Source organism: Xenopus laevis, chromosome 4L (genome assembly GCF_017654675.1).
Source record: "Xenopus laevis strain J_2021 chromosome 4L, Xenopus_laevis_v10.1, whole genome shotgun sequence".
NCBI classification, from domain to species: Eukaryota; Metazoa; Chordata; class Amphibia; order Anura; family Pipidae; genus Xenopus; species Xenopus laevis.
The window spans coordinates 10854137-10877029 of NC_054377.1; the positions used below are offsets into that span (position 1 = coordinate 10854137).

The following is a 22893-nucleotide window of genomic DNA, read 5'->3' on the forward strand; positions in this document are numbered from 1 at the left end:
ATGGTGTCTATAGTAAGTGGATAATAGTCTCTGGGCCTTCCCAGAGTATAGTAGGGAGAGATGGTGCCTATAGTAACAGTGGATAATAGTCTCTGGGAAGGGAGTGTGACTGTGGGATAGCAGGTATAGTAGGGAGAGATGGTGTCTATAGTAACAGTGGATAATAGTCTCTGGGAAGGGAGTGTGACTGTGGGATAGCAGGTATAGTAGGGAGAGATGGTGCCTATAGTAACAGTGGGATAATAGTCTCTGGGAAGGGAGTGTGACTGTGGGATAGCAGGTATAGTAGGGAGAGATGGTGCCTATAGTAACAGTGGGATAATAGTCTCTGGGAAGGGAGTGTGACTGTGGGATAGCAGGTATAGTAGGGAGAGATGGTGCCTATAGTAACAGTGGATAATAGTCTCTGGGAAGGGAGTGTGACTGTGGGATAGCAGGTATAGTAGGGAGAGATGGTGCCTATAGTAACAGTGGGATAATAGTCTCTGGGAAGGGAGTGTGACTGTGGGATAGCACGTATAGTAGGGAGAGATGGTGCCTATAGTAACAGTGGGATAATAGTCTCTGGGAAGGGAGTGTGACTGTGGGATAGCAGGTATAGTAGGGAGAGATGGTGTCTATAGTAAGTGGATAATAGTCTCTGGGAAGGGAGTGTGACTGTGGGATAGCAGGTATAGTAGGGAGAGATGGTGCCTATAGTAACAGTGGATAATAGTCTCTGGGAAGGGAGTGTGACTGTGGGATAGCAGGTATAGTAGGGAGAGATGGTGCCTATAGTAACAGTGGATAATAGTCTCTGGGAAGGAGTGTGACTGTGGGATAGCAGGTATAGTAGGGAGAGATGGTGTCTATAGTAAGTGGATAATAGTCTCTGGGAAGGGAGTGTGACTGTGGGATAGCAGGTATAGTAGGGAGAGATGGTGCCTATAGTAACAGTGGATAATAGTCTCTGGGAAGGGAGTGTGACTGTGGGATAGCAGGTATAGTAGGGAGAGATGGTGCCTATAGTAACAGTGGATAATAGTCTCTGGGAAGGGAGTGTGACTGTGGGATAGCAGGTATAGTAGGGAGAGATGGTGTCTATAGTAAGTGGATAATAGTCTCTGGAAGGGAGTGTGACTGTGGGATAGCAGGTATAGTAGGGAGAGATGGTGCCTATAGTAACAGTGGATAATAGTCTCTGGGAAGGGAGTGTGACTGTGGGATAGCAGGTATAGTAGGGAGAGATGGTGCCTATAGTACAGTGGATAATAGTCTTGGGAAGGGAGTGTGACTGTGGGATAGCAGGTATAGTAGGGAGAGATGGTGCTCTATAGTAAAAGTGGGACTAATAGTCTCTGGGAAGGGAGTGTGACTGTGGGATAGCAGGTATAGTAGGGGAGATGGTGTCTATAGTAAAGTGGATAATAGTCTCTGGGAAGGGAGTGTGACTGTGGGATAGCAGGTATAGTAGGGAGAGATGTCTATAGTAACAGTGGATAATAGTCTCTGGAAGGGAGTGTGACTGTGGGAAGCAGGTATGTAGGGAGAATGGTGCCTATAGTAACAGTGGATAATAGTCTCTGGGAAGGGAGTGTGACTGTGGGATAGCAGGTATAGTAGGGAGAGATGTGTCTATAGTAACGTGGATAATAGTCTCTGGGAAGGGAGTGTGACTGTGGGATAGCAGGTATAGTAGGGAGAGATTGCTTATAGTAAAGTGGATAAAAGTCTCGGAAGGAGGTGACTTGGGAACAGGTTAATAGTAGGGAGAGATGGTGTCTATAGTAACGTGATAATAGTCTTGAAGGGAGTTACCTGGGATAGCGTTAGTAGGAGAGATTTCCATATATAACAGTGATAATAGGTCTCTGGAAAGGAGTGTGACTGTGCATAGCAGGTATAAGGGAGATGGGGCATATAGTACAGTGGTAATAGTCTTGAGGGAGTACGTATGTGGTAGCATTAGAATGTGTCTTATAAGAGGATAATCCGGGATCCTATCAGTGGAGATGTGCCGACGGATAATAGTCTCTGGAAGTGTGATTGATAGCAGGCTATGTAGGGAAGATGTGCCTATATAACAGTGGATAATAGTCTCTGGGAAGGAGATGTGACTGGGCGATAGCAGTATAGTGGGAGAGATCATCCTAAGTAACATGGATATAGTCTTGGGAAGGATTGACTGGTGATAGCAGTAATATGAGAGTTGTGCTAATAGATGGAATAGTCTCTGGGGGAAGGGAGTTGACTGTGGATAGAGTGTATAGTAGGGAGAGTGCCTATAGTAACAGTGATAATAGTCTCTGGAAGGCAGTGTTGAACTGTGAGAAGCAGTTATAGAGAGATGTGCCATAGTAACAGTTGGTTTAATAGTCTCTGGGAAAGTTGACTGTGGGATAGAGTATATAGGGAAGAGATGGTCTATAGAAAGTGGAAATAGTCTCTGGGGAAGGAGTTGACGTGGAATCAAGTATATAGGGAGATGGTCTATAGTAACAGTGATAATAGTCTCTGGAAGGGGCCCTTTTTATAGCAGTATATTTGGAGAGATGTCTATAGGTAAATAATAGTCTCTGGAAGGAGGTGACTGTGGGGAAAAGCGTATAGTAGGGAGAATTGTGCCCATAATGCCCCAAAGGCAATCCCCCTTAAAAAAAATCTTTTTGAAAAGGCCAAGTGGAAAAACAAATTTTCCCCCGCCCGCCCCTGAGAATGTAAATTGCCGGCAGAATGGCACTTGGAGTGCTTCGCTTTCCGTAGTCGCCTTAAGTTTGCTCGTGAGGCAACTCCGGGCAACTTCGGTAAATGAAGCGCAACAATTGCCATCCCGCTGGCGATATACATTCTAGTTCGGGGAGATTCATCGCCCGAAGAAGAGGAGATTTGTTGCTGGGCGACTAATATCCCGAATCTGAGCATGTCTCTGCCCTTAAGTAGTGATCTGGGTCGAGCTGCAGGAGAGGAGCCGGGGATACACACATTAACATGGCGTTCAGATGAAGAGCCGCGTCTCCAGAGCAGATGCTAAACCCTGCTAAGATCAATAGTAACTCAGCCCACACTGTTAATTATGAGTAATTATGCATAGCAGCACAGAGAGAAATCAGCACAGTATTCAGATGGAGGAGGTACGGGGGGATGGGGAACAAAACTTAAAATCAATATAGGTAAAGCTCATCCAAAAAACTGATAAAATGGGTTATTAAAATAGGGAAAGGGAACGGGGGAAATCGAGGACTCTGAACAGCAATGCAAGGCAAGGAAAGGGATCAAATTCTCAATAGAGGAATGAGGGTAAGGCAAGGGTTAAAGAGAGATGGGGCCACATTCCAGAATAAGGGCTCTTAAGGCCCCCATACACAGACCAATAAAAGCATGCCGCCAGACCGAGTCGACAGCTTATTGGCCCATGTGTGGGGCCATCCGACGGGCTTTCCCGATTGATATCTGACCAAAAGTCGGTCAGATGCCAATTGGGCAGGTTTAAAAAATCCCGTTGGATCACAGCCGCATCTGTGCATTTATGCAGTCCCGCGGTCTGACCGCATGTATCGGATGCATTATGATCTGATTGTTGGGCCCTAGGGCCCACGACGGATCAGCCCGATATCGCCCACCTCAATGTGGGCCCTTCGGGGAGAGATTTGCTCTTTTAGCGACATCGCCAACTGAGAGGATCTCTATGTCTATGGCAACCTTTACACACAGAATTAATTGGGTGATACAGCAATGAAAGGTAAGGTTAGGGAGAATGGAGAGTTATATAAGGAAGGGTCAGAGGGAGAGCGAGAATGGGGGCAGCCAGGTAGGGGTCAGAGAGAGGAAGCTGTGGTGTAACTATTGAGGGGGTAGGGGGTCCGTGGAGGGGTCCGTGGAGAAACAGGGGCCCAGTGGGTGGTAGTGTGCAGATGACCCATGATTTTGTGTTCTTCACCACTGAGAGTGTTAAGGTGGCCACACATGGGCCAACAAAACCTAAAAGACTAATTGTGTGTGGGCACCTTTAGGCAACGGATAGCTAAAGAGAACTGCAGCAAGGTGGAGCAAAGAAAGATACACACAGATAGAGCAAGTCAATTAAAGAAACAGATATTGCCAGAACACTTGGATATCAGACGGCTTGTCAATTGGGCGCCTTTGAAGGCCATTGTTAGTGCTGAATTGTCAGATAGAATTCTATAGTTCCTACTGTATATCTGACGATTCAGCTCTACACGTGTGTATTGAAACGAACATTCTTTCCTGGAATTATCTTTTCCAGGAAAGATCGTAATTGTAAAGTCTATGGCTACCTTAAGTAAACTACCTATCAGCCAATAGCCCATTGTCACATGGTCTGCATGGGCCAAAAACAAAGAAGTAGGAAATAACTGATACAAAGCTCCAGGTTGGCAGTCTGTGAAACCCTCCAATGTGGGAAAGTCCAAAAAATGTTGATCTATTAATAGGTACTGGGTTCATGAGGTTAAACAGTGATGAATTGCAAGTCCAGCTACATGACATGAGCAATATGCTCCCCACTCTGGGAAATTCCATTAGTCTTTAATGAGAGAGAGACTGACAGCTGACCGTTCCATCGGTTCCTCTATGTGCCTCGGTGGCTAATAACTCTTAACATACGGCAACTTTATATTATTAATGCCGAGATTTAACCCCAACAGTAACCTTTATTGTTAGAAAGAATGACAAGCCATCCCCAGCACTGTATGAAATTAAATGTTTTCCCAAAAAAGGATCCTAGTTACAAGTTATTCTGAATTGAGAAAGCCAATTGGATGATTGGTGAAACGTCATCAAAGAAAAAACACAGCAAGTCCAGTTGACTTATTTCTAAAGATATTGTCACTATCCGTTAGGGCTTTAGAGAACACAACAATTAGGCCCCATATGGATACCTGGATGAACTTCTGCTCCAAACCATTGCCTTATATTTAGCATATGTGCTATATATACAAACATGTGCAGTAACATCCAAACGAAGTCTTACCTGGATGCATCAAAGCTGTCGTAAGATCCAACAGTGTAGTGCCGGAAGAGTTTTTTGGTTCTGTCGGAGCGGGTCTCTAGGGGAGAAAAATGGGGAAGAATAAAATAACGATAATCGAGTTAAACTGTGACATATCCAACTCCACGAAACTGATCGGGATTAAAAGAAAACAAAGTATAGCAACAAGTTGCCAAAACAAGTTTGAGCGCAAGCCCCCGCTCGCTCGCAATCTTTTCTGAAGCTGCGACATCTGTTCGCTATATAAATATCACTTGGAGACAGCGAGCCTTTTCAATCAGACAGACAGTCTCAAGTGATGGAAGGGAATTTTCTAAAGTGGTGCTGATTAACATCTTGTGCCGGTTTTGCCTTATTATATTAATGGGTGATCAATAGAAGGGATTAAATACGCTGTCCGCTGTACTAGGCTGTTGGGCAGCAATGTAAGGCAAATACTTATCCCAATATCGTTGCATAATAAAGTCTATAAAAAACGTGTGGATTTTAGAAATATTTCACTTTGAGGGTGGCAGATGAACCAAAATGAACCCAAATTGTAACTGAAAGGGGAAACTATTGTGAAAATGAAAATTTTATATAAGCTTTATCATTCTGAAATAAGAGACTTTCTAAGTGCAATTAATTAAAATTCTGCATTGTTTCTGAAATAATCAAGTTCGTCTTTACAATCCCTCTCTCAGCATCTGTTTCTCTTCATTCTGTCTTCATGCAGCAGTTGGGTGTCAGATATTCGCTGACAGTTAGATCCAATATATCTTATAGGGGGGCTTCCCTTCCTAGCAGATGTATTAGAGCTCACTCAAACAACTGATTCCAGTACAAACAAAATCTAACAAAATAACTGCCTTTTGCACAAGTCCTGCATGTAGAGAGACATGATGCCTGGTGATTTTAATAGAGTGAGCTCTAATACATCTTCTAGGCAAAAGGAGCCCCCCTATAAGATATATTGGATCTAACTGTCAATCGAGCTAAGATCACACAAGTGATCTATTATTGACCTGAGACAATTGCAAGCAGCCAATACTCCATGAACTGCTGGATTCTTACACACTCCTTCCCACTTAAAATCTGTAGAAAGCATGAAACTCATGAACTGGAGTCTTCAGTACTGGTTAGTTAACTTAATTTGAGATTATGAGCTGTGCGCCATGATGGACAGTTTTGCATATAGATGATCTGCATCAATGAGCAGTTGCCATAGACATTATTGTTTTAGAAGCACCTAAAACTGAACATTTGGTTCTGAACAGTCCCAGCTTTAGCCACCTTCACCTCCTCATCTACTAATCTCAGATATATTGTCCAAAATCACAGGATATACAACACCCCCGCATCTCCTTTCTGCTGCATGAAAGAATATCCTCCATCTACATGTAAGTCACACTGTTTGCAAATACAGCTCAGTAACTAGGGATGCACCAATTTGGGATTCGGCCGAATCCCAGAATCCGAACTGAATCCAAATCCTAATTTGCATTTGACAGGAATTGACAAAAAGTTACGTGATTTCCCTTCCCACCCCTAATTTGCATATATAAGTTCAGATTCAGCCGAATCTGAATCCAGCGGAAGAAGGCTGAATCCCGGACTGAATCCTGTATTCAGTGCATCCCTATCAGAAACATTCCTACATCTCCTTGTGAGAAGCATCTTCTGCATCTCCATTTAAGCAATACACTCCATCTACTTACCTACATCCTCTGCATATACACAGTTTAGCAACACCCCTGCTTCCACAAACAAAAAACTCACTCCATCTACATGTATGTCACATCCCTGGCATCTACATCTAAGCTACACCACTGTATCTTCATGTAAGCAATACCCTCCATCTACATGGAGTTGACATCTTCTACATCTACCGGTAAGTTGCATCTACATATAAGTCCCACCATCAGCATGTACAGCTTAACAACACCCCTGCATTACCATGTAAGTAATGCCCTCTACATGTAAGATACACCCTCCATCTATATGTAAGCAACTCCCTCTATCTTCGTGGATGCCTCCATCTACATGGATGCCACATGTAGCCTGAGTATGCCTCATACTAAAGTTAGGTCATGCATGACACTGGGTACTGCACCTAAAAACCAAAACCAAAACTGTTCTGACAGCTTCTGTCATAGGCGTTGCAATTTACTAGCAGTTGTAGAGCCTTAAGTAGGGTATTGACTTTAATGCATTTGGACAAAATAATCGTAAGTATAAAAATGATCGCTCGCGTCATAATTGTCGCACCTCAAAATTATTTTGACGCCCATTGACCAATAAGTTTTGCAATTTTTTCGCTATTTGCAGCAAATTCACAAATTTTCGGCGAAGAGAAACACCACAGATTCGCCCATGACTAGTCACCATCTTTGAAAGTGTCTGTGACACTCACATGCTCAGTGGGCTCTGATTGGCTGTTGAGAAGCTAAGCTTAGGGCTCGTCACTAATTATCCAGCAGAAAATGAGCTTCCCCTGTAATATAAGATGATGCTACAGGTTTGCTGATTATTAAATTCTGATGCTAATTGCACTGGTTTCTGTGCTGCCATGTAGTAATTATCTGTATTAATTACTAATCAGCCTTATATTGTCACTAATGATGGGTGAATTTATTAGCCAGGCATGGATATGCATTGAATTTTCAGATTTCGCCTATGGCGAGTGTTTTTGCAAAACTGAAAATTTGCTGTGGGAAGATTCGCTGCAACAAAAAATTGCCGCTCATCAAAAATGTCACACGTCAAAATGATTTGGACGTGTCGCGCGTTTAAAAATTGTGATGTGTCAAAATAATTTTGACGACCATTGACTTCAATGCATTTCGCACATTTTTTGCCAATTTCTCTGTGAACTGAAATGGGACAGATTCACCCATCACTAATTGTGACATTTCTATTCTATGTGTACTGTATATTGTGAGTGGGCCCCTAAGCTCAGTAAGTGACAGCAGCACAGAGCATGTGCAGTGAATCAGCAGGAAAGAAGATGGGGAGCTACTGGGGCATCTTTGGAGACACAGATCTTTACTGCTAAAGGGCTGTGGTTGCCTTGGGCTGGTACAGAAGCACAAAACATCATGTACAACATTTCTACCAACGTCTTTAGTTAGGCTTTAGTTCTCCTTTAAGTTCTCTGGTGTGTCTGGCACGCCTTAAGCAGAAGTGCAAGTTTTGATTCAGATTTTAAATACTTATGTACTAAATGCTGGTGATTTCCCCATGCCCTATGTGTAAGCACTAGCTTTCCCTTTAACACAGGAAGTGACCTCACAGTTAACAGACTAAATATAATATATGGCCTCATTACCATCAGAGCTGCCTTTCTCTGTACATCAATATACCATTTTTTGTTTTTTTTAATGGTTTATAATTATCTCTCCTACCCTACAATTATCCCCAAGAAGCCAGAAGAAAGGCAGGCAGCAGGATTCAGGCACAGGCGTCCCTTTCAAGCATTATCTGAAGCATGCAATATATTACCCAGCCAAACAATTGCATTTTTAATCCTAGCCTTAATGACCAAATGAGATGTATTTCCATGAAACACAAACCGGTGATTTTTTTTTTCTTTATTCTAATCTTCCCTTCTCCAGTAAAGCATAATAACATGATTTTGATTCAATGGGTATCTTATTTTACCCGCTGCATAGAAAGTTTTGATATTCGCTGCCAGGTTTCTTCCTAAAAATTATAAAAATCTACAGGCCAAAATGTAGAATTTTTTTCCTCCCCCCCCCAATATTGTAGAGATCCCTGCTTCAATGTCCCCTGATTCCTACAAACACAGACATACCTCCCAACTGTCCCGTTTTTCACGGGACAGTCCAATTTTGACAGCTCAACCCGAAGTCCCTTATTGTTACTGAAATGTCCCGACTTTCTCTTTGATCTCCTGCACTGAACAGCCAGCAAAAGAAACAACGTTTCTGAAACGGAATTGGCTTTTGGCAGAGAGCCCAGAATACGTGGCATTATTTAAGATAAGCAAAGAAACAATTGTAACAATATAAGATAACAGGTCTCTTGGGAGAACTTAGACTCACAGCTTAAAGGGCAATTCACCTTTATTAGCAAAACTGTAATAACACATAAAAACCACAGAAATGTGTTCAGACTTTCATAACCCACATTTTTAAAATGGACATGGAAATTAGGGGGTATGGCCACAAACAATGTACAGTATGTGGTCAAAGATTTTTCTCGCACCAAATATTTTTGTCCCTCTTTCTATTTCCAAAATGTTGGGAGGTATGCACAGACAGCACCTCAACAGTAGTAAGGAGGGCACACCTTTGAGTGCTTATAAAACCCCCAAAACTCAGCTTTTCCACCTAAGATTTGCTGTAAAATGTATGACACGGCTGTACAGGTATTAGAGGAAACACCAAGAACCACACTAAAAAGTATGGGCCCCAGGGCCACAGATCACCTGTTCCCATTCTCCAATCAGAGATGGTAGAGCAAAGATAATTTTGACCTGGGCCCCTAAAAACACAGGGGTCCCAGAGGGAAGGGGAACATAAAGTACAAAGAGCACAATATATTGTGTAACAAGTGACCCTTCCTAGGAAAATTGTTTCCCCCACTGTAGGTGCGGATTAATAGAGCCCACACTTTGGTTGGGAGAAACAAAACTAATTTTCCCTAAAAATACTCGTAGCAAGTTCTATGCTGCCTGTACGTTAAATGGGGTGGCTTACCATTAAGTTAACTTTTAGTATGTTATATAATTGCCAGTTCTAAGCAATTTTTCAATTGGTTCTTCATTATTTATTATAGTTTTTTTTTAATTATGTGCTCTTTCCATCTTTCAAATGCGGGTCGCTGACCCCATTTAAAGAACTGTAAGGCTACACATTTATTGCTATTGCTACTTTTCATTCCTCATCTTTCTTTTCAGTCCCTCTCCTATTCATATTCTAGTCTCTTGTTCAAATCAATGCATGGTTGCTAGGGGAATTTGTACCCTAGCAACCAGACTGCTGAAATTGCAAGAGAGCTGCATAATAAAAAGCTAAATAACTCAAAAAAACCAACAAATAATGAAAAACAATTGCAAATTGTCACAGAATATCACTCTCTAGATGATACTAAAAGTTAGTTTAAAGGTGAACCACCCCTTTATGGAAGTGCTGGAAGCCATGTTTGCATGAGCATAATGAGCTGGTCTCCCTTACTCATTATGAAAAGTGTGTGGTACTGAAACAGTGGACATGCTCCCCAATCTTATGTCACAAGCATTTGTGGGGGGGACTTGCACTTTTTTGTGCATGGCTGGGTGTACCCCAATATGCTGGTGCAGGTGCCTTTGTGCCTATAAGGGACATTAAAAAAAAAGATTATTTTCCCTTTCCAGAGTGCAGGCTCTATTAGTGGGAGAAACCATTTTCCTATGTTAGTGCCCTTTAAGAATTGTTCCACAATAAAGTCTGCCCTTTATACTTTATAACTATGTTCCCATTACCACAGTTAGGGGCACATGTCAGGTCATGTTTTTAAGTGTGGGTCCTGGAGATTCCTCTAATACCCGTACAGCTGTCTCATTTAATTTACAGCAAATCTTGGGTGGAAAAGCTGAGTTTTTGGGGTGCTGCCCTTTCCTTACTAGTGTTGGGGTGCTGTCTGTGTCTCTATCATAATATCATACAATTTCAGCGTGCACATCAAGGGATGTCCAGCCTTGGGCCCTCCAGTTTTTATTTATAAACATGTACAGGTATGGGACATGTTATACAGAATGCTCAGGACCTGGGGGTTTCCAGATAACAGATCTTTCCGTAATTTTGATCTCTCCATGCCTTAAGTCTACTAGAAAAACATTAAATAAACCCAGTAGGCTGATTTTGCTTCCGATAAGAATTAATTATATCTTAGTTGGGATCAAGTACAACCTACTGTTTTATTATTACAGACAAAAAGAGAATCATTTTTAAAAATCTGAATAGAATAGTCTAGGGGATATGGTCTTTCCGTAATTCTGAGCCTTCTGAATAACAGATCCCATACCTGTATTTATAAAGTGTCAGCACTGAACTACTGCTAAACTGCCACTTCCAGAATCACGGATGCCGTTTGTGAAGCCACAGAATGTAAGACATTTTATGTTAATATCACTGTGGTCTCAACAAAGAAATTAGCATTTTTCTAAAAAAAAATAGTCAGCCACAAAAGATAATTAAGTCAAATCTTTTTTTTTTTTAAGAATATTAAACTGGGGTTCTTAACCTATGCATCACCCCTGAACTATGGTCCACCATGCTGTTAAGGGTGGGCCATCATGATTCCTACAGACAGATAAACAAATATGCATCTTGTAAGAAAAAAGTCAAAGGAAATGTAATTCCAATATACAGTCACTTATTGCACATTTTCAGTGGTTTTAAAATGATCTGTAATTGCCATTAAAGGCATTATCTTCCTGCTGCTTCTGACTCCAGAATCAAATCGAGCAGACGCCAGCTGTTTAACTGACTTGCACTCTATTGTTTCATGAGTCAGAAACCAGAGAACCAGACAAAAATGCTGCTTTCAATGGCAATTATATTTTAAGATCTAAATTGCTCAGAATGACATTTCCTTTCATTATGCAAAGAAAAAAAAAATTAGGGTGGGGATCCCCCTTTAACGGAATTAGCAGCAATAGCATTGCATGTAACTTGCCCCAGTGGAGCTTACAATCTACGATTACGATCCCTTTCACAGTCACTATGAGAATACACCTTTAGTTTTTGCCCAGAACATGTCGCTTCCTAATCCTGCAAATTAACACCCTCTTTCCTTTTTTCTTAGTCTGCCCATTCAGCTGGGTGGTGCGGCGTCTGTATGCAGAATCGTGCGTGCAGGTGAGTTTACCTGCGTTTCAGAACAAATCAGTCACCAGACTCGACCCCCGAGAGAGGAGCACAAAATGAATGACACTCATCTCACTTGGAAGTCAAGGCACAAAAAGTATGGGGCGGAAATCGTGCTCTTATATATGTACAGTATATAATATATATAAAATATACGGATCTCAGCAACTACTGACATCTTGACAGTCTCTTTCCATGTCCGCAGGAATCACAATATGAATATGGACAAAACACTCAATGACAGACACACAAGAGTCTTTACAAAATCACTTCTGTCAACACAAAAGCACTTCTGTCATTTTGCAGTACGAAAGCACATGAGACAGACACGCACGCCAGACAGTACCTCCGAAATGCACTTTCTTCTTAAATTTGGAACTCTCGGCCATAGTTTGCAATCTAGGTGTGACCATGGCACAGTCAGACGCTTTTCCTGCCCATTCCCGAAGGAGACGCCCCCGTCGTTCTCGCTTGTGCTATTTCATGATCATCTAATTATCATGCTGTAAATATGTCTTTTTTTTAACTCCAAATTACAGAATTGTAATCCAAGAGAGTACATAAGCTTTCCCAAAAAAAATTAAAAAAAATCCAATGTATTTTGGACTCCCAAAAATTGAAAAAAAAAAAAAAACCCCAAAAAACCATGAAAGCAGGATGGGTGCTTTTACACAAGTTGTAAGCTGGGAATAAGGAGCGCAGCCTTCTGAGCCCACTCTCTGTAGCAACGCGCTCTCGTTCTCTGCAGCAAGTTACCATGGAAATGCATCAGTCACCAGTCTAAATAAGTGCGGGTGAAGGACGACTGAAAACCTACAGCAATTACGCATGCCATTAGAAAGGAAAAGAAAATGATTCAATCCATCTATTGGAAATGTGGCACAGTGCAGAGTCTGGTTTTTCTGGATTTTCTTCCCCCTCAGAAATCCTTTATTTTTTTCCGAGCCACTGCTTTCCCCTATTTTTGGTCTTCGAGAGGCTTATTTGGTACACAATACACCTTTAATTTTCATTTTTGATTTGTCTAATGGAAATATTAAGAGCTGAATGTATACTTATTTTCTCATCTTCCTAACCCCCCCCCCCCCCGCTAGATTCAGTGTAGGTCCTATTTGTTTAGATTGCAGTTTCAGCCTTGTCTCAACTACCATTGTCTTAAAATGCATCTGGTCACAAATTCTATACCACACATGGCCTCCTATTGTATACCTCCCAACACTCTGGTAACAGAAATAGGGACAAAAAGATTTGGCGCACGTAGCACGGCAACATTTTTTTAACCAAGCTCATTTTTGTGGCCATGATCCGTAATTACCATGTCCATTTTACAAAATTTGGCAGGTTATAAAAGTATGAACACATTTCTATGGTTTTTATATGTTATTACAGTTTTTCTAAAATAGGTGAATTGCCCTTGTGAGTCTTAGGTCTTATCTTATCTAAAATGGTTACAAAAGTATTTTAAGTATGTAGTCTGGGCTCTCTGCCAAGAGCCAATTAAGTTAGGAACTTTGCATCTTTTTCTGGCTGTTCAGTCAGCAGATCAAAGAGAAACTCGGACATATCAGTACAAATAAGGGTCTGCGGGTTGAGCTGTCAAAAGTGGGACTGTCCCACTCAAAATGGGACAGTTGGGAGGTATGATTGTGTTATTATTGCCTAAAAGCTGGTGCAATCAAGTTCAATGTGACATTACTGGAGGCATGTAACATGACTGGTCCCTCCCCTCATTAGGCATTTCGGTTGCCATTTTTGTGTGGTTAAAAATTCAGATGGTCTGGATTTCAGCACAGGGTTGGACTGGGCTAGCAGGACAACAGGAACTGGTGGGTCATGGTGCTTGTGGGCCCAGCCAATCCCAGGGGTTGCTACCCGCCCGGTTTTGACCCGTACAGCCAGGGTTTCTAAATGGCTGCTTGGGTCATGCTGCCTGCCCAGTTTTCCAAATAAGGAAAACCAGGCAGGATTCCACTTGATTGACATGGCCACCAGCCAATCGCTGATCGCCATGTAATAGCCCAGCCCCACTGATGCCACTTGTACCAACCATGACATCACCGGTCTGTCCCTATGGCGTCACTAGTCCGGATTGCAAGCCAATTAACAGTGGCAACCCTAGCTCTCGCTGACCCCCCTACCCAATTGCGTTTAGAAGTAAAAGTTACATGTTTAGATGGGGGATGTGGCGTCGCGTATGCCACATTGGCAGCCCAGGTGGGCCCTGTACATGCCAGTCCGATGCTGGTCATGTCGTTTTCAAACATCCGAAATCTGGACTGTTGGCAACCAGGGCACCTGTGGGCCTGTGCCTGAGGCAGCAGCTTTAGGGGGGTCTCCATGAGGCAAAAGTTCTCAACTTGCCTCATGGCAGGAGCAGAATTGCACCACATGGGGATCAAATAAAGTAGATGGAGAACGGCATCCCAATATAAAATGCGTATGATAATAGGTCACCTATTGGCCTACAGGTTAAGTCATTCGTTTCTGATGTAGAATATCTCCCGAGACGTCTTAAATTATTAAAGAATCTTATCAATTGTCTTCTATATGTAAAGCTATTACTTTGAGCCACCATTTTGTGGGAGCTTCCTCTGATCACCTGACAGGAAATAATGCAGGTTGAATCTGTAGCAGGAAGAAGTGTGTTTGAGAAAAGCAAAATCTCTGTTCATTCATTGGCTGAGGCAACCTAGCATGTATGCGTGTGTGCCCATGGTTTGGGTGTGAGCACAGTGCCTCATTCAGCCAAAGGGCAAACTTTAGTATTTAAAATGGCAGTGCTTCAACATGGGATTACAAAATGGAACATATACACTTTACTATCACAGGGATTTTTAATATAATACAGCGTTTACATATTTTAATCATCAGGGGTACAGATTCTCTTTAAATTGGGGGAAAAATACTTATTTTCTGCCTTTTAAATTCCCTTTGCAAAATGATTCCTTTACCAAAAACATGTTAGGTAAAACCGACTCCAAACCTAGGAAACACTTGGAAAGGCATGTAAAATTTAGAAAACAAGCAGCTTGGAGCCCCTGATATTGCAGTATAGTGTTTAAATGCAGTTTGTATTGTTTCAGGCAACATCTTATGGTTGTAGACCGGACGGGCCTATCCAGGGGTCCCTCTAGTGGTAATAGATAGCGCAATCTGTGCATTTATTGCCTGCGGATAAGTTTTAGATTGACGATATTATGTCACAAAACGTAAACAATATGGTAGTTCTCATTTATATGCATAAATGGCTTTGGCATCCCAGGTAGGGAAGACTTTATGTGTCCCCTATTACACAATTAACCCTGTCTGGAAGAATTAGGGGTTGAGACAGACTCTGTGTGGCAGTAGCCTAAGAAAAGGAAATAACTTCCCCACACATGAAGCTATACCCTCATACTCTACTGGCTAAAGAAAGCAATATGGCAGTCAGGGCTAGAACTAAGGGTTGGCAGCTGAGGCACACGTGGTTTGGCAGGGCACCAGACCAAGTAGTATTGCTTTGGACACCAATTCTATTTCTGGGGTCCTGAACAGTGGCATAACTATAGAGGAAGCAGACCCAGCAGTAGCAGGGGGCCCGGGACTGTGGGGTCTGCTTCCTCTATAACTACTAAGAAAGCCCCCTCCTCCCCAGCCGCTTTCTTACCAGCGAGGAAGGCAGGGTTGCCAGCTCTAATTTTCAAAACCAGCCAAAGTTGGCTACAAAACCAGCCCAAAACTAGCCAAGAGGCCCTTCAAAAAATAGCACAATATGTGCAGTGAAAACAAGTATAAAAAAATAAATGAATATATGTGAAAGTAAGCCTTTTTTAAATTTCGCATATTTTTCTATGAAGCAAAATGGGACAAATTTCCCCGTCACTAGGGGCGTAACTACAGAGGGGAACCCAGGAGGTATATACATTTACAATTTCAATAAATATTGGTAAAACAGCTCAACTTCTAGACCTTTTGGTGGCCGGCAGATTTTTGCCCCAAAACTGTCTGAAATTGAGGAAAGTCATTAGTAGCCCGATTTGGCTGGAAAACCGCCAACCTAGCAACCCTGGAGGAAGGGGACGCAAGTTAGGGTGGGGTATGGGCAGAGTCAAGATGGGCATGGGTGGAGCCAAGGCAGGGCATGGGTGGGACATGGGCAAGAGGATGGGGATAGGAATGCACCAGTGGGCCTTTTTTGCACCTATCAGAACAACAGATACATTGATATAATTTTAGAGGCTTGTTTGGAATAATAAAGTCATCTTTTACATGGTATCGGCATCCCTTTAGCTGCAATGTAGCCTGGATGAATGCTTAACAGAGAATGCTGGGAGTTTGACCTTCCTAAACAGGCAGGAGAAAACAACCGAAATGATTCATCCATTGCATCTAGGTTGCAGAGAAACGACAACGCTCAACACATTATACACCCCCAAATCATAGAATATCGGGAAGGTGTTCCCCAGTGTATGAGTGACACTGTATTGTTGCACTTAATAACAGCATGTTGTGCTGTGCATTCATTTCCTAGAAGTGTAACAAGTGTTTGCTGAGCCTGATGTGTCATAGTGACTGTCACCCTTCCCGCATTTCATAGCTTCAATTATGAAGAATGACACGTTGGCAGTCAGGCAGTCGGATACCTCGAAGATACTGGGCCTGTGGGCCACACAGTAAAATACTTTATAGGGCAATGGCACGTAAGGAGATCGCAAGCCTTTTGCTGCTTGATTTCCAATTTCTAGAAAAATGCAATTTCCCTTCCATTTATCTAAATGCAGGTGCACTTGGGGGGTCAGTAGATCAATGGGCAATGTGGCAGTTAGTGATTCTGAGTGATAATTACCTGCAAGGTCTATGTGATTTCCATTTAGGAAATCTTGCTGCCCGCTAAGCCCCTACATTGGGGGTTTAGACCAATACACAGTTCCAATATATATGTGCAAATGATAAATAAATCATCCTCACTAAGCATAGGGGTCCCTAAAGCCATGTTGCTGTGAGGCCAGGCATTTAAAAAAAACCAAAAAACTGGCAGTTGGGTTTTATTTCATGTTTATATCTCCGTCTTGAAGTGCATTACAAACCTCCAGGGGCAATTAGGGTATTTAGAATTCTCTGAAAGTACCAAGAGATAAGAGCTCAGAGCCCCATCCATACAAAGTCATCATTACACAAGGGGCCGCCATTGTATCCAGTGCAGTGTGTTGGGGGGTCATTTTAATGGAAAACAAATGACAGCAGCCAGGGTGGGAGGTTTGGGAGAAATGTACAGGTAATCTGTGGCAGGGTGGCTTGTGTCCAGTGCTAATGTGTATGGCATTCAGATTGAATTTATTGCTCTACCAATTAGGGGTCAGTGGACCCCGTGTCAAGGAGAGAGACGTTCTACTATAGAATTAAACCCATTACTTGCAAAGTCATGAGCAGCGGCACAAAACACCCAGCTTTAGAATAAAATAATGATAATAATCGAGATAATTCCCATCTCTCTAAATGATCATGTGGGAGGAAACACACTTTTCATTCTGCAGCAGGTACATCAAAGTTCAGACCCCTTGTGGGTCACTTAAATAGAAAGAAAAAAATAACCCAAATAATTCTCGATTGTGCAGGAGCTTAAAGGGGATGTAAAGCCACAAATACATTTTGCAAATACAATAAAATGTCATTCTAGGCCTCTTTACGATTTTCAATGGCCACTCTGGTGGGACCTTGTGACTCCTAATGGTGGTCTTTCTAATGGGGTTATTCACCTTTAAATTAACTTTTAGTATGAGAGTGATATTTTAAGACAGGTTTTCATTTTTCATTCTTTGTAGTTTTTGAGTTATTTAGCTTTTTGTTCAGCAGCTTTCCAGTTTCAGCAATCTGGTTGCTTTGGTCCAAATGACCCTAGCGACCATTCTTTGATTTGAATAAGAGACTGGGATAGGAAAAGGAAAAGGTCTGAATAAAAAGATGAGTAATAGCCTTGTAGGGAATTTTTTAGATGGGGGTCAGTGATCCCCGTTTGAAAGCTGGATAGAGTCAGAAGGTGGTAAATAACAACTACTGTATATAAAAAAAAACAAAATGAAGATCAATTTAAAAGTTGCTTAGAAGTAGCCATTCTATAAAATACAGCGAATCACCCCTTTAAAACCCACCCACTGAAAATATGTATGAAGATGAAGAGGATTCCCCAATTCGGGAATGAATTGGAAACCATTCATTCATTCAGAGCCAGACTGGCAAAGCAAATCCCTGGGACTCGGACATAATATAAGAAAGGAATATAAATGGTGACTGTGAATAAGAGGCTGAATGAATGATTCAAGGGACGGGAAATACTTGGTATGAGAGTAATTAGGCGTATGCCTGCTCTAAAAGTTAATTGTTATAGGGGAAAATGGTGCCCAGCATGTGTGCAGAGGGTGCAATTTTATGCCCACTTAGGGCCATATTTTTTATATAGGCGCCCAAGTGGTAGATTTAATAGGGTGGCCATCAGGTGCCTATATGGAAAATAAAAAACCAGCAGGGGCACTAAAGGCGAAGGGGTGGGGTCTACACCTCTCTTACCCAATCAGTGCAACCGCATATTGAACCTTTGCCAATCAGGTAAGAGAAGGAGACATTGTAGGCTAATGGGAGAAGAGGTTCAGTTATTTGAATGCATCAGCCTGCAGTTGCATAAATTAATATGTTCTATTTAATTAGGGATGCACTGAATCCACTATTTTGGATTCGGCCGAACCCCTGAATCCTTCGCGAAAGATTCGGCCGAATACCGAACCAAATCCTAATTTGCATATGCAAATTAGGGGTGGGGAGGGGAAAACATTTTTTGCTTCCTTGTTTTGTGACTAAAAGTCATGCGATTTCCCTCCCTGCCCCTAATTTGTATATGTAAATTAGGATTCGGTTGGACTGGGCAGAAGGATTCGGCCGAATCCGAATCCTGCTGAAAAAGGCCAAACCCTGAACTGAATCCTGGATTTGGTGCATCCCTACAATGAATATGTTCTTTCCAAAGAACCCTCTCCCAGTTCTCCCTGCATAGCACAGAATTAGATGTACTAAATTGCCAGTATCTAAATGACTAATGATTGCTTTACAGGCTGCACCAGGACAACATTTCTGCTCTGCAGGGAGTCCCAGCATGGTAACATATCTCCGGGACAGAATGTACCCCAGATATAAGCATATAGGACATGCATATAGTAATTACGCCTCTGAAAATGAACACAGGGATGCTGGTATATTGATATTTATTAGTACAGTATATTATAAATCACAGATAACATTATATGGGAAGGAAACTAACTGTTAACCCAAACATGGATATAGCAGGGTATGGTATTGCTAAAATGATGCGGCTGCCAGTCATGCCCTTCAGAGAATAAAATGAGCAAAGCATTAAAAATGGATTCTCTTTGGGTCTAGCCCTTCTCAATAGCTATTAATTATATTATGATATACTTCCCAGCATATATCTTGAAAAGGAAAAACTGACTTATTACGGGGCCAATCACCATTGCTATGAAGATATCTTTCCCCGAAAGCTACCTACAAGCATTAAAGGGGACATTTAAGAAAGAGCAGAGGGATAATAATAGTTGGACTGAAGCAGATGTGATGAGGACAGATTCATGAGTTATAGTCAAAATGTATTGATCAAGCGAAAAGTGCTGGTGGGGCTGTCCTGCTACCAGGGATCCCCAACCTTTAGATCCTGTGAGCAACATTCAGAAGTAAAAGGAGTTGGGGAGCAACACAAGTATGAAAAATGTACTTGGGGTGCCAGATATGGACTGTGATTGGCCATTTAGTAGCCCCTATGTAGATTGTCAACCTACATTGAGGCTCTTTTTGGCAGTACACCTGATCTTTATGCAACTAAAACTTGCCTCCAAGCCTCGAATTTAAAAATAATCACCTGCTTTGAGGCCACTGGGAGTAACATCCAAGGGGTTGGAGAGCAACATGCTGCTCACGAGCTACTGGTTGGGGATCACTGCTACAGTCTATGGAAGATGCCTGGTGAGAACTGGTATTGCAATATACACAGCAACTAATGCTATCTTGCTATGGCAGGAACCTTTGAATGAAGGGTTCAAATAGCTAGGGATATGTTATCATGAACGAATTCCCCTTTAAACAGCTCATCTCTGAAAACGAAGCAAAAAAAAAAAAAAGAATGTTAATTTGGTTTAAAAATAGCATTTGGAGTATGATTTTTTTTTTTTACTGTCAATCACAGGTGTGAGCAACCGGTGGTTAAACCATCAATTGGAAATGAGGCGCAAATAAGTATACCGAGCACTAAAAGCTTTATAATCAATAGGCAGTGTCGGACTGGCCCACCAGGATACCAGGTAAACTCCCGGTGGGCCCAGGTGTTAGTGGGACCTCTTGCTTCTAACCATTTGGCCTATTTCATGGTTATTCCTTATTTCTTTTAGAGGCTTAATAATGGAAGAATAGAGTATAGTATGTAGAGATAAAAGAGTAGAAAAATAAAGTGGTTGAGTGAGGAGAGGAGGAATAATAGTTTTGAAAGTGGGCCCTCATCTAAGGTTTTCTGGTGGGCCCCTGGCATCCCAGTCCAACACTGTCAATAGGTCGTGTTCATTAATGCGGCGTGAGATCAATAATGCAGTGATGGGGGTGGGACCAGGGATTACGCAGTAGGAGGAGTCTATAGAAATGCATACAGTGCATGGCAGGTGATTTAGGGACCCAACACTTACTGGGAGATGGATTCACCTAAAAAAATTACAGTCCAACTTTTTCTATTCTAGAGCGAGTTGTGGGCAATATACAAGCATCTCCTTGGATGCCCCCTATCTTGTGAGTTGTGCAGAGCTTTGTACTTCTGTTCTGCCTTCTGTTCTGGATTTAGCTCGCACTACAAAGCACAGTCTGCCCCATATTCCAAAGGGCAATTTTGCACCCCATCAGGCTCCAGCACTTCATACATGAACCCTCCTGTATCTTGGCTTTAGCCAACAGCCTAATCCTTTGGGTGCAGGTGACGTACAGCACAAAGAGTCCTTTGAAGCGACACCTCGCGCTCGCTATGGGAGCAGTGTCTGTCTGTAGAACACAAGCCATAATAACTTAATTACAGCTTTCAAGATTTTCCCTTTCACAAGTCTGTCTCCCTGACCTTGAGACTTTTATTCTTATTCAATCACTGCGCGGCCTGAGCTTAATTGCTCTTATTTTCCCAAAGCTCCCGTGAAACGGCTGATGAAATATTTTGTGGGTCCCGCAATTAGTCCTTCCCATCTCATCACAAAAATATTATAAAAATGTTTTTAAAAAACACTAGAGTCAAAAGAAGTTTTCTATGCCATGAAAACCCATCACTCAAGTTACACCAGTGGGGCTCATTGATCATAGCCTTTGAAATGCTCCTTCTTGCACAGAAATGCCACTTTGTGTGCACCGCCATAGTTCTTTCCCCCAGTATTTAAAGAGGTTGTTCACCTTTGAGTTAACTGTTAAGCTGGCCATAGCCGCAAAGATCTGATCGTACGAATCGAGGATTCGTACGATTTTCGAACCGTGTGTGGAGAGTCCCGACATTTTTCGTCCGGCGGAGATCGGTCGTTTGGTTGATCGTACAGGTTAGAAAATTTCTGTCGGCTGCCGATAATATCTCTGCGTGTATTGCCGATCGTACGATTTTCAGTGGGAGACTGTCACCAGCTTTGGTTGGACATAGATATCGTACGATTGCTGTCAGGGGCAGAACATTGCTGATCTGTTCTTTAACTAATCTGACTGGTAAGACTTTGATCTGAATGGTTAGTGGCGGGTCGGGAGATGGGAAAGTCCGATCGTACGATGATTCGTACGATCGGATCTTTGCATCTATGGCCAGCTTTAGTATGATGTAGAGAGTGATATTCCAAGACAATTCGCAATTGGTTATAATTTTTCATTATTTGTGATTTTTGAGCATTTTATTCTAGAGTCCTACAGCGGGTCGGGTACCTGCGGGTTACAAGCAAAAAAAGCAGGCACCCTGCGGAATGAGTGGAGGATTTTCAGGTGCGAGTGTAATCTAAATTTCTTATCTTATGTAATATTGTCTATATTTTACTCTTTTTGAAGTTTTACAAAACTTGTTTCTGTCCCCGCTCACTTTCGATTTGCATCCCTTCCTGTTTGATGGTGGTCGGCGGGTTGCCGATAAGGCAGTTGCGGGTCCAGGTCGGGTAGCGGATTCGAAGTGGGTAAATATGCGGGTTGCGGTTTGTGTCTGGTTCGGGTCGGTCCGGGTCTTAGAAATTTGTTCCACGCAGGACTCTTTTTTTATTCAGCAGTTCTTCAGTTAGCAATTTCAGCAATCTGGTTGCAAATTACCATGCAATCAGGGTCGGACTGGAGGGCCCCCTGCCCCGCAATTGCGTGTGCGTACTGGTTTTTGCCCTGTCCAGAAGATCATTTCTGCAGGGAGCAGGACTGGGCTGGCATGACCCACAATAGCCAGGGCCCACCAGGTTTTTTCCTGGTGTCCCACCGACCAAGTCCAACCCTGCATGCATTGATGTAAATAAGAGACTAGAATATGAATAGGAGAGGCCGGAATAGAAACAGGAGTAATAAAAAGTAGCAATAACAATATATTTATAGCCTTACAAAGCATTTGTTTTTTAGATGGGGTCAGTGACCCCCATTAAAAAGCTGTAAAGAGTCAGTAGAAAAGGGCAAATAATTCAAAAACTATAAAAAAAAAAAAAAAAAGAAAGAATGAAGACCAATTGAAAAGTTGCTTAGAATTGGCCATTCTAGAACATACTAAAAGTTATCTTAAAGGTGAACCATCCTTATAATGAAGAACATCAATTTAAGCAACATTTCTTACATGGAGCACGTTTTTATTTAATTTGAAGTAAATTATTAACAATCACAGTCGAGATTCACCCAAAATTGCTGCAACCACCTCCTCCCAGTGATTTCTACTATTTGTATGATGTTTTGACACTGGCATATATTGGGGGGAAAAACCCTTTTAACAACGCCACAGAGACTCTCTAGAAATCAGTTGCAACTTCTGTTTACTGGAAAATATACAGAAAA

The 22893-nt window shown here is 42.1% G+C and overlaps 1 protein-coding gene across 16 annotated transcripts in view; it reads right to left on the bottom strand.

The window, feature by feature from the left end:
• Positions 1-22893, bottom strand: part of shank2.L (SH3 and multiple ankyrin repeat domains 2 L homeolog) — a 278112-nt gene that overhangs the window by 93483 nt on the left and 161736 nt on the right. For 15 of the 16 annotated variants that reach the window (XM_041589410.1, XM_041589409.1, XM_041589416.1 and 12 more), the window contains one exon: positions 4970-5045. In XM_041589410.1, the coding sequence (XP_041445344.1) occupies positions 4970-5045 (76 nt within the window). 16 annotated transcript variants of the gene reach the window in all.